At 46.8% G+C, this 12,774-nt stretch overlaps 2 protein-coding genes across 4 annotated transcripts in view; one reads left to right on the forward strand and one right to left on the reverse strand.

The window, feature by feature from the left end:
• The window catches only part of LOC142563655 (uncharacterized), a 67,845-nt gene extending 64,626 nt beyond the window's left edge, over positions 1-3,219 (forward strand). The window contains exon 10 of the mRNA XM_075674240.1: positions 2,893-3,219. Within this exon, the coding sequence (XP_075530355.1) occupies positions 2,893-3,044 (152 nt within the window). The 3' untranslated portion in view covers positions 3,045-3,219. The remainder of the gene's footprint in view (positions 1-2,892) is intronic.
• A 92-nt stretch (positions 3,220-3,311) lies between these two features.
• LOC142563656 (TAF6-like RNA polymerase II p300/CBP-associated factor-associated factor 65 kDa subunit 6L) overlaps positions 3,312-12,774 on the reverse strand; it is a 32,595-nt gene continuing 23,132 nt past the window's right edge. For 2 of the 3 annotated variants that reach the window (XM_075674241.1, XM_075674242.1), the window contains exons 12-14: positions 12,370-12,559; positions 8,392-8,573; positions 3,312-4,107 (exon numbers count right to left, since the gene is read on the reverse strand). In XM_075674241.1, coding sequence (XP_075530356.1) covers positions 8,407-8,573; positions 12,370-12,559 — 357 coding nt within the window. In that variant the 3' untranslated portion in view covers positions 3,312-4,107; positions 8,392-8,406. Of the gene's footprint in view, positions 4,108-8,378; positions 8,574-12,369; positions 12,560-12,774 lie in introns of all 3 variants that reach the window. The other variant, XM_075674243.1, reaches the window with a different exon arrangement.

Genomic DNA, 12,774 nt, shown 5'->3' on the forward strand with positions numbered 1-12,774 from the left:
TATAGAGACTTGATTTTAAAAGGGCCCTGAACAACTCCTCGGGCTTGGTGAAATTACATAGCCCGCGTGCAGCATACACGCTGCTATGAACATCTCAGCCAAGTTTTGCGGTCGCACGCGGTGCATGGAGCTCGCAAGCGGAGCGCGGTGTCACCTCTCTCAAACGATCTCTTTTCAACAGAAGCCTGCCACTCACTCTCTTCTGGACGCTTTATTTCGTAATAAAGAGGATTTCCCATACGCGGCTGCTACTGGTAACTGCAGTCTGCTACGTACCGTAGATGCCGCGGCTGCGGCGGGGTGCCGCCACGAGGCCACTGGTTAAAAGCGAACTGCGGCTCGCTGAGCACAACCGCGTTTGACTTGCGTTTAGCGCGTCGTAGGCACCAAAATCGTAAGTAGTGGCGTCTACGTTAACATCCAAAATGAAATTGGAACTGCGCGCAAAGGTGACATTTAGAAGGCGGCGCGTTGTGGGCGCGCCCCGCTCCGCCGTAGGCTTCGAAGTGCAAGGCAGGAGATGCGGAAGCACCTGTTAAGGCCGTGTTTGATTGCCAATAACTCCGCTTGTGCTGAACGCAATGAAGTACTTTTCAACGCGTTGCGTCAAGGGCCTCGTGTCGCAAAAGAGACCGGTGCCGGCGTCGGACGTCGCGTCACGAGAAATCACTCCGAACCACAACCACGCAGGGGTGTTATTGAACTAATTGAATTCCTCAAAGTAAAATACGTCAGAAAAATCGTAAAGTACGACCTAACACAACCTACAGACATGATAGCATCGGACTGTAATTTTAATAGACTAGAAAACATAATTCTGTTACCCGGAAACTCAAACACAAACCCCCTTTCCAGCGCTACCATACATAGAGCGGTGCGGCCCGCTCGGTTCCTTGCAACACCACCATCCAGATGGCACTTGCTTCCGCGCATCCGCAAGAAAACTGCATTTGCCGAGAAGCGCGAGAAGCAGTCAAGTATCTGTGAATGTTAACACGTTACACTCTTAAAGGCGAAGCTTAAGTGTCCTCCAAATTTTGCAGCAAAATATTTCTGAACTGGCAAATTGTAACTTCAAGTGCATTTCTCCTCTTCGATAAAGAGAGGTTCAGGCCCCTTTTGATGGAGCACAACACGGAGAAAGATCTGTAAACGAATATTTTGCGAAACAATGAAGTTGATTTTACCGCTGCTATTAGTTTTTGTAGACTGCCCAAGTATACAGACATTTTTACAGCACTGACCATGTGCAAAAACTAGCTGGCGACTGTAGATGTGCTCATAATCGTCCCTAAGTTGCTGCATTATTTTGCATACCAGTCTAAGCATTGCTAAAGCTATAGACTTCAGTGAGTAGCTTATTACAAGCCTGTCTCCTCGTGCAAGGCCCGCACCCAGTAATAATTCCCAATGTGCACACCCTACACAAATAAATGGAGTACCTGATATCGCTACCTATGTACCATTAATTTCCGGATAACCATCGGCAAGGAATAACTTGCGATGAATTTCTCCCTAGCGTGCGTGTCTCCAGCGTTCATCCTGGGAAGCTGAACACCCAGATGCAGGCTGCAGAGTATGCAATGCAGAGTATGCAAGGGCCCAAGAAGGCTGTTCATTGCACCTATTACACACATTGAACACCATACTCTTGCGCATGCTAGCACTGCTTCACATTCACCAAGAAGCATTTGCCCAAGCGCCAGTTTCAACTGCACTCTAACTGCCAATTATGGGCGTGGGTGTTCTGTAAGTGTCCACTTAGTGGACACGTCCATTTCGTCTGCCGCTGAAGTTCGGATTGGCTAGGCTGAGGCACGCGTCAGGAGACAGGCGAACCAAGCCAATCAGCATTTCAGGAGCAAACGAAATGGAAATGTCCACTAGGTGGACATTTAAAGAATAACACCCTCCCCCCCCAGGTCATCAGAGAGGAAATTCGGCACGTGCAGCAGATGCGCATGCGCACAGGCCACAGGGAACAGATGCTCTGCGTTTAGCAGTTTGCTAGCAACGGATCCTGCAAGAACGGTACTGTTTTAACCACTCGGCAATGTGGGGCTGTTGGGGCCTTTGCCAGTACCATCCATAGGACACTGCTGTTGATTGGTAGAGCCACGCTCTTTCTGGGGCTGCAGAAGTAGCGCTTCTTTGATCCTGACCCTCCACTATAGGGCACCTCAGGGAATCGAAGGCCTAGGTGCAGTGCATCGTTAAAAGGTGCAGAAGGTGCAGAGAAACTTGGCTGAATCGAATAAACCTCACAAGTGCCCGTCAGTCTGCCAACAAATACCAAAATGAAATCGTAGTATTAATGCTCTTCGAAGCAAGGGGCTACTAGATCTTAACCTTTGAGGCTTGTCACCTTGTCCCCAAACGACGACTGTCTATAAACTGCACTCAAATGACACCTCTCTCTATGGGAAAGCAGCGGGTGTGGTATGTTAAATCATGACCTCTGGGCGTGCCGTCTGATCCTGGAGGCCACAGTTAAATGAAAGAAATGCATGCAAGACAGGCGACTATTATACTGTTTGGGGACAAGCTCAAAGGGTGTAAAGCTTTAGAGCATAAGCGCACGGGAGCTAACCCTCACATGAATCATGGGAACTAATCAATGCCGACCCCCCCGACCCCACATAAACACATTTAAATGTGTACGTAGTTTTTATTTTTGAGTTACATTGAAGTAGATGTCAACTTTTTCTTTTTTTTTTCACGAAAATTACTACACCTTGCAGATTGGCACAGAACTAGCTCATTTGGTTCATGACCTGAGAGATCGGGCAGAGTGGCGATGGCAAATCTCAGAGGCCACGTTTGGTTGCATGGCCAGCCTTCGATTCCCAGCAAGATAGTAAAAATGATAATGTTTGGCGCCTCATATTGCAGGCGGGCAACTGTTGGTGGTCTCTGGAAGCCGCGTCCTGTGCCTGGAAGACCAGCAGTGGACCTGCAAGGCCAGTCTGCCAGCTCCACTGGCAGGATCTGCCACGGCCATGCTGCCTTCGCCAACAGTCGCCCTTGCACCGCAAGCCCTCTAGATGGGCAGCATGGGCAATACGTTTTCACCGGGCCTGCTATGCCCGATGGCTCAATTAGTTTATGAAGCCATTTATTTTCTAGTATGAGTGATTTATGTATACCATTAGCAGTACAGTGAAATAAACATGCTTTTACGAAATGATTACGCAAAGAGCAAGCTATTGGTACATTCAACTGGTTCCTATTGCACTCCATCTAACATTCATGCTAACTCTTCAAACTGTTGTTCTTGTTATGTGTTAAAAATGAGAAGAAAGAGGGTTAACTGAGGGGCCAGATTTTTATTAGTCATATCATAAGAAGCCAACAAACATTGACACCAAGGGCAACGTAGAGGAAATCACTTGTGCTTAATAAATGAAATAAATAAATGATAAATTAATGGAAATGAAAGTGGATGAAAAAACAACTTGCTGCAGGTGGGGAACAATCCTAATATAGCGGCGACTCCCACCTGCAGGAAATTGTTGCCGCCGGACGAAAACAACGATGATGGTAGCGAAGACATTACAAAGCATGTGCAGGCGTAGCAGACGAACTAGCAACACGAAGCTCGTGTGCCAGCGTGCACATCAGAGTATACGTCAGAGGTTCCTGCGATCACGTGCCCAGTTGAGTTTATATGCCTTCTTTGGCCCATCTCGTTGCATTTTGAAACTGAAAGTTGGACGTGCTCTGAAGTAAATGAGGTTTCGCGCCGTGATTACTGGGTCATTAGCTACTTATTAAAGCAGAAAAAATCTTATCCAAATTTTGGGTGTCAGTGCTCCTTTAATCAACTTATGCGCAAGTTGGAGATGGGCTCAATGGAGTTGGCATAGCTGCGCCTCGCACGGAGAAGCTGGGCATGACAGATTTCAGAGTGCTGAACAATACAGCTGCAGGGGCATTCAAGAAACGGAGATCTGTTCTAGAGTGCTCTTGCCAGTGACAAAGTTCTTGATGGCAAAGCTCTTCTGCAGTTGGCACTGGTCCAGCTGGTAACGCGGCTCATTCCGGAGGTGCGTTGCCTTCCCTCTTTCCGTCCCATGTCTTTTGTGTGCTGCTCAAGTCAAGGACAATCTGGAGAGAATTGAACACATGCACAATCATTTAACCCTCTGTTCTCCGAGACTTATTTTTAAGGTAACGAATTAAAGCAGTCAAATGCTATTCTAACTAAATTCCGTCTGACAGGTTGTGGCTGAGCATGACGACAAAGGGGAACCGAAGGGCAAAATTTTTTTTTTTGCTTAGAAACATATAACAAACAATGAAGTCGACATAGAAATACATAATTAGGAGAAGAAAAATGGAAGTGGACGAAAGGACAACATGCTGCAAGTGGGGAGCTGAATTAACTGCTGCATTATGCATGTGGTGCTTCATCAACTGAGCTACCATGGCAGCCATCCCACGATCCACTTTCTTGGGTATTTGTGTACGTGCGCAAGATTAGCCCTGGAAGCGTTAGCCAGCACTGCTTACTGCTACAGTGGTGGATGCAAAACATCCTTTTTCAGTGCAGGTGTCACATAGTATGTGAGCTTAGGAGCAGGCGAACAAAACCTCATTTGTTGGCAACACATTAAACATTATGCCACAATAAACATTGTGGCATCAAAGCTACCAAAGTTGAGGCCCACAGTATGCAATGAGCAAGAAGAATAAAGGGCTCTTTCCCGCTTGGCAGCAATTTTTGAACGGGATCCGATGACATGTGTGTGCTCGTTGAAGTTGAAAGCAAAAATGGACACCTGTGGAAGCGGCATGCACTCTGAAACATTGCAGATCTCACAATTATGCTGCGTCTGCAGCTGATTTTATTGACGGCTCAAGCAACAGTGAGTTAGGGGATGCTGCCTCTTCATCTCAATGATTCTGAGTGTGACGATGATGGAAATCAACCCATAATTTCAGGATGCGCTGCTAGTTAATGCTTCTCCAGCAACTGAAGCTGTTCAGCACTAGTCAGCTAACAAGGAAACATACAAAACTGCAAAAAATTTTATGACAGCAGAAAAGAATTTACTGCAAGAATTTAAACGTTCCAATACTTTCAAAGTTGATGTTGCACATCAAGGAACTGCTCTGCTGCATGGCACGTCCAACTGTAGTTAAATTTTTGCAGCACAAGTATGGTACTTTTCAAGCACAAATTTTTATTTCTTCACAGACAATGGCTATTAAATAGCAAATGATTTCGTATATTTCGAAAAAGTATTTAGATACAAGCACATCTTTACAAGTGTCGTTCAGTTTTATTCCACAACCCTGTGTTTGGCAATTTATATATTTCATATAGCATAAATCTTGTTAATAAATGTTGTATGCCTGAAGATCAGATTCATCCTATTTTGGTTTCATGCATTGCGTCAAGTTTTGAGTATGATAGTTTCTTCAGAAAAAAATCTAGTGCAACCTACAAAATATGGCCATTTTCCTCATTGTAGGGAAAGCATTAAGCAGACACTAAAGAGAAAAATCATGAAAGCTGCATTTGTAAACTTCCCTTCTACAATACCAAATAACTCACTCTTATTTTGAGAAGCTGCTTGGTGAGCCAGAAAAGATGCAAAAATGTAAGACAGATGTGCAACAGTGCTATGTTACATAATACAGTAGTGAACAAAAAGGTGACATCCCTAAATGTGGGATAAACTGCTCAGAATGTTGCTGCTGTGTTGCACAGACTGCTAGCCTGTTATGCAATGGTCTTTCAAATCATGGCAATGGACAGTGCGAACCATGAGAAGGAATAACCAGACAGGACAAGCGCGGAACTGCAACTACATTGTATTTGCGCAAAACACTTGTTTAAATGCAAATAATATGTAAGCCTAGCTATAACATGAAAAGACGACGAACGCAAATGGCGATGTTGCCTTTATGTTCTCCAGCAGGGGGCACCAACTTGATCAGGGACAGGGAGGATGAGGAGGCTAGGCAGGCCCAGAAATTTCAATGGGGGGGGGGGGGGGGGGGGGGCACAGGGCACGTACCCAGTGTGCCACCCCCTGGCTATGCTGCTATTCCCCTGCACTAGGTCACCCTGACGCTATGGATTCTGACAGTGTCTGGTAAGGTATACTCGGTGTCTGTCTGCTAAAGCATAGGCATTTCTTTAGTGGTAAACAATGACTATATTGTATTCTAAAGAAGCCAAAGACTAAACTTCTAAAAACTTTTACTAAGCCCCAACTGCCCAAATACAGTCGACTTCTGTTAGTTCGGTCCAGTTCAAATTATCTGGCGGGTTGAATTAAACTGTTGACAACAATTAAAAACAAATGCAGGCACACGCTGTTGATTCACATAACAGTATTTGCCTTTAAAGTCCGCTTCGCCACAATAAAGGAGTATTTTGTGGGGAAGCATACCAAGCGGATGAAGGTGCCGCTGTTATGGGCACAGGACATAGCACATGCGCCGTCTCCAATCACAGCACCGAGATACCCAATAATAGGCATGCCTTCAAAGTTTTGTATAGACCCCGACTCATCTGTTGGCTTTGAACATCCCCTCGACTTTCGGAGTGCTATTTTACCATTTTCCTTTTGTTTAGTTTTCACAAAACACAAGCAGTTTTTCTCCGCTTCTCGGTGCACGGAGCTTCGGAGCGTGCTTGTGCGTAAAATTAAGGAACATGTATGCGTAAAATTAAGGAACATGTACTAGGCGCCGTTAACGGTTCCATTACGAGGTATGCATGGCGGGTGATATGAGGGCTCAAATCACCACATGGCTGCCAGTAGGCTTATTAGGCATCTAAGTGCTCGCAATCTGACCGAACACGGCATGTGCGCAGCTGTGTAAGGATCGAGATGGTGGCCTCTTTCAAGTCTTGGTATGCTTCACCGCATAACACGGCTGTATTGCGGCGAGGCTTACCAGTCACTTTCGAATTATCCGGCAAAAGCTAATTTTGAGATTGAAATAACAGAGCTTTGGGTATGGGAGCTGGCAAGGACATTTAGTCTAGATCAAATTAACCAATAAATCAAATTAATTACCGTTGACTTAACCGATGTCTACTGTACTTCGAAAACCATGATGTCACAGTGATGCACTGGTTTTGGAGTTTTAGCGGGAAACTTGTAAAATGGAACTTAGGCCTTCACTTTCTCTTCTGATAATCAACCTATAACAGCAAAATTTGACGGAAATAGTCTTAGAAAAATGCTTTATCAGACTGAACTGAATTAGAGTTTCCTATAACCTTTTATAGACGAGTGCTTGTTGTCAATAGGCAAAGAAAAAATTATCTTGCAGAGTTTTGGTATTGAGTACGAAGTTTCTGGCTAAATGCCCTTGGCCAACACTGAGTCACAGGTAGTGAATGCAATTTGCTCGTTTATAGGCAGAAACACAGTACGAGGAAGAAATTTTAGACACAGCTTTCTTTCTTTTGAAAGCATGGTCACAGAAGACAGACCAATGCAAGATTTCCAGCTGCAGGGATATCACACATGTGATGTAAAGAAAATGAAATGTACTACACATCACCCACCTCCAGTTTCCTGCTTGGTTTCTGCCATGTTCCTTGAAAAATTTTTGCAAGCTATTTTTTTTCTTTTAGAGCACAGATCTTAGGCACCCGTTCTTGCTATGAGCATAGGCATCGGTGGAATCGTAACCGAGCAAACGAGCACAGCAAAAGATGCCAGCCACGAATGGCAGAGACCAATGAGAGTGGCCCCTTCAGCGATGTGCGCGCGGGAAGCTGGTGTCATGCGGACCTGCCCAACCACTCGATGGGTACTTGTATCTTGTACTTGTATTGCGTCAGCTCTCGCTCGTGTTTGTTTGGTTTGCTTGGCGTGGTTTCGTTCGCTCTTGTTTTGATTGTCATGGTTTGCGAATCTTTTGTAATCTGATTGTATACATGACGCAAATTCTGTAGTACTTCATGGAAGCTACGCGGCACCAGCGATTACACTGAAACATTCGACAAGTCATGTATAAAACCCAACACGCTTGTGCCGCAGATCAAATTTTCGACAACTGCCGACTCTGCTACATGCCTCTCAAATTCTTTGCCTCTATTTATAGTAAAATGAAAACATGTATAGACCTGCATTAGGGAGTATCGTAATTGTCGGTGAGTTTTTGTTGATTATACTAGATGCATTTAGCACATTTAGATAGAAAAAAAATCTTTTGGGGGTATTTATATGTTCCGTCCCTTTAACATGCATTCAATGTATCATACACAAGCATTTTTGAATTCCACCCCCATAACACCACTACAGCCAGGTATCAAAACCTGTGATCCTTGTGTTAAGCAGCAAAATTCTGCAACTATTGAGCTACATTAGTGGGCACTGACAATGTAGCTCAGCAATGGCTGAAACCTTTAAAGCGCACCCTGTTGAGGTGCTCTCAGAGTATTGCATCGACGCCGGCACCAGTGTGTCTATCCCGGTACGCTCTCCGTCTCCGTGCTCCCCGCCCCACTCGTCCCATGCGCCGACTCAGCTGGGTTGTGCGCCACTCGCCCTCTGCTGGTGCCGGCGGCTCTGGTGTCGGGCGCACCACTGGTGTTGCACCTGCAGTTGTCCGGCAAGGAAAGGTGCATGTGGTCACAGCAAAGCACTGATATATTGTGTACATAGGGGAGGCTAACTCTCACAGCTAATGTATTCTTCATGCTCAAATCTCAATCAGAGGTGGCATTTGCTGCTGCATGCAGCTTTATATCGGGTTTGGGAGCATTACTAGCCTGTCCAGCCCAGAATAAATAAGAATCATGTGTCAGATGCAATGACTTCAGGTACACACACACAAAAAAACACATAGATCATGCAGATGGTGCTACTTCTTACTGTAATACAGTGGAACCCCGTTCATACGTTTTTCACCGGACCGAGGAAAAAAAAACGTAACAGCCGGGAAAATGCAACAGTGAGGAAAGCTCCGAAAATGAATGAAAAAAGTGCAGCTTCAACTATAGACAATTTATTTCCACAGAGTGCGCTTAGGACTTAAAAAGAGTCTAGAATGGTGGCTTGCAGTTTCTTTCGCTCGCTAGAAATCACCACACGTTTTTCAATAGCCTGGAAGGCTGCATTGCTGTCAGCGTCGCTGTGAGGTGCGACGTACCTGCGGAGGAGGTCCAGAGCCGCGACGGCTTCTCCAAAGCTAGGATTTGGCAACTCCCCGGCATCACGCGGCTCGTGCTCCTTGTCGTCACCGCGCCAGGCAACGGCAACGGACAAATGAATATCCGCGGGAAATTTTGCCCTCTTTGGCGTAATCATGCTAACGTGCTAACGTTTGTTTAGTATTGCTGCGGAGCGCGCGCGTCCGAGCAGCCGGGTTGCGCGCAGCGCTGCTAGCGCTGCGTGGTTTCGCGAGAAAAGTAAACAAGAGAGGAGAGCTGGCCCGATAGGCGGAGCAACGCCAACTTCCGGCTTCTCTTTAGCTATAGCTTCCTGAAGAGTGACGCCAGGGCCTCTCCCGAGTTTCCTTCCTCCGTGAGTCGACCCGCCCAACAAACCATGCGGTGACTGTAATCACAGTGATGATAGAGCATTTTTCACGAATGGCCACCTAGTGGCGACCTCTCGAACTGGCGTGCGGCTTCTTGCAGCCAGTTCAATAGCCAAGCCCGGTCAAAACTCGTCAAAAGCCAAAATGGTGGTTGGAGCGCGTTGCCTACTTTAGCCCAGGCGGGTTTGGGTTGCGACGCATCACGAGGGAACGTTTTCACAGCTACTACGTAACAGCGGGGTTCCTTATACATTGCATCCTATGGAAGCTATGCCGGGACTGGACGAAAGCGACGTAGCAGCCGGGAAAACGCAGCAGTGAGGAACGTAACAGCGGGGTTCTACAGTATAGTGAAATACAGTGCACACTATGTTTCACCCTGTCAATTACAGATGGCACCAATGTTCTGCTGCAGTAAAACCAACTTTTTTTTTTTGTCTGGCATCATCACAGACAATGCACACTTTTGATTTATTCTGGACAAAACAGGAATCCACAAACATGGTATGACTAAACGGGCGCCATGAAATGGCACCTTTTGAGAGGTTCATATGTGAGCCAGTGCCTGAACAGATGCAGCCAAGGGAGTTTCGTCACTATTCAGCCCAGTTTCAAAGCACGGTGTGTGGAGTGTTGATCTCAAAGGGAGAGATGATTACGTGGCTATGTGTTGGACAACTACAAATAGTTTCACAACTTTGCTTTCTTAAACATTCAGTTTCTATTAGAAAATTATATATATACCAAATCAGGAGATCCGGGTAGGGGAGGTTAAAAGTACAACTTTTATGGCAATGGCCATTTGCATTCCACTAATCAGCTAGGAAAAACATGTCACCAGTGATTTAACCATCACACAAGTATTTTTGTGTCTTTCTTTATTATTATTACCGTATTTATTCGCGTATAACCCGCACCAAAATGTGAAAAAACGCGTTTAAAAAGTGGGGGTGCGGGTTATCTGCGAATTTTTTCCTTGGGAGGGGGGGGGGGGTCGGCTTCACCGCAATGTGCGGCGGTCTCCCCGTGTAGTCCGCCATCCCCATCGTCATCGACGCTTGTCAAGCCGATGAAGGGCCAACGAAAGGCCAGCATTGTTGAGCCTCGCGTTAGGCGCTGTTTAGTGTACTTACCCCAGTTTGCACTGTTTGCCTGCTTTGTTTTGGCATCATGAGTGCGACTCGACGGCAGTGTTTCACAGCGAAAGAGAAGCTAAAGATTATAGCCGCTGCCGAAGAAATCGGCAACAGAGCTGCTGCAAGACAGCATGACGTCGACGAGTCGTGCATTCGCGACTGGAGGAAGAAAAAAGAGAGTCTCGAAGCAACGAACCGGAACAGGCGAGCGTTTCGGGGTCCGAAGACTGGCGCGTACCCCCACCTCGAGACGCAGCTTGCGAAGTTCATTGAGGAGCAGAGAAGTCGTGGCCACGCTGTTTCGACTGAGATGGCGCAAATGGAAGCCCTGAAGTTGGCCCGGGAATTGAACATTCCACGTGAGTTTCGTGCAAGCCGTGGATGGCTTCAGCGCTTCATGCGAAGACATGGATTTTCTATGCGGCGGCGAACAACCATGTGCCAGCGGCTTCCTGAAGCCTACGAGGAAAAGTTGTTGAACTTTCAACGATATGTGATCGCACTTCGGAAGGAGCACAGCTATTTGCTGTCTCAGGTGGGAAATGCTGATCAAACACCTGTGTACTTTGAGATGCCGATGGACACGACCATGGAAAAAAAGGGCTCCAAATCAGTCAGCGTGCTGACCGGCGGAAATGCCAAGCTGCGCTGCACAGTCATGCTATGCGCTTTGGCTGACGGCACGAAACTGCGCCCGTATGTGATTTTCAAACGCAAGACGCTACCTAGCATTCCACTGCCCCCAGGAATCGTTGTGCGTGCGGAAGAAAATTCGTGGATGAACAGTGGCCTAGTCGGTGACTGGCTTCGAGTAATCTGGGAGCGAAGACCAGGTGCCTTGCTGGCACGCCGGTCGATGCTCGTACTAGATTCCTTCAGAGGCCACTGCACTGATGCGGTGAAGGCTCGCCTTGCCGAGACCAGCACCGACCTCGTCATAATACCTGGCGGCATGACGTCCATGCTACAGCCACTCGACGTGTGCCTGAACAAGCCGTTCAAGGCACACGTGAAGCGGCTGTATGCCCAGTGGATGGCCGACGGCATTTACGCCCTCACACCGACGGGACGCGTGCGAAGGCCTGACATTCCATTGCTGTGCCAGTGGATCGTGGATGCGTGGAAAGCGATACCGGCCGATTTGGTGCGCAAAAGCTTTAAAAAATGTGCGATCAGTAATAGTCTGGATGGTTCCGAGGACGACTACGTCTTTGACAGTGGCGATGAAGCCTCGGATGGCAGTAGTGAGAGCGGCGACGATTAAGAATCGGATAACCAGTGACGTGGTGGCGGTCGTTTGAATAAATGTTCTGAAAACGAAATGATCACTGAGTGTGAGTTTCATCTTTCTAGCGCTCATTTTTTTTTTTTCAGGTAGACGTGCGGGTTATACGCGAGTTTTTTTTTTTTTTTCCGCCGAGTTCAAAGTTAGGGGTGCGGGTTATACGCAGGGGCGGGTTATACGCGGGTAAATACGGTATATTGAAGGGTCATGCAGGACAAGAATGTTCTTAGCATGCCTGATCACGTTGCAAGTTATCATTGCCAATGCTGCCATTCCTGGCTGTGTCTCTTGACATTCTCAATTACATCTATGCTTCACAAAGTCTCTCCAATGAAGCAGAAAGTGGTACATGGATGTTGGTTTATATGGTGAAATTAGAGCTGAACCATGTCATGCACACTAATAATTCTCAATGACAGCCACAGCACACACCTTCAAAGCAGATGTTGATGGTGGCTTTACGTGGCACGGGAGTCCAGGGAACAACCTCGAAGGGGGGCTCGCGATGTGGACTTGCTCCTGGGGGGCGCTTCTTGCGCGGCTGCTTCGATTCGCTGGGAGGCCTCCGTAACGCAATGGTCAGGCGGATCCCTCTTGCAGGGTCAGATATGGTGCTCTTCACCTGTGAACGCACAACCATATTATTGAATAGACACAGTGAAGCAGTGAACAGTTATGGTAGTGTATTTTTCATGGATAAAAAGAGCAAAATGCTTTGAGCAGACTGGTCATGAAACCCTGTGTGCATTTCAGCAGTTGACACTGCAGGAAACAATGTGAGTCTTGCTCCACGTAGAAATGCATTAGCTATCACTGCTTATGCTTCACACTTCAGGT

Source organism: Dermacentor variabilis, chromosome 11 (genome assembly GCF_050947875.1).
Source record: "Dermacentor variabilis isolate Ectoservices chromosome 11, ASM5094787v1, whole genome shotgun sequence".
Classification (NCBI taxonomy): domain Eukaryota; kingdom Metazoa; phylum Arthropoda; class Arachnida; order Ixodida; family Ixodidae; genus Dermacentor; species Dermacentor variabilis.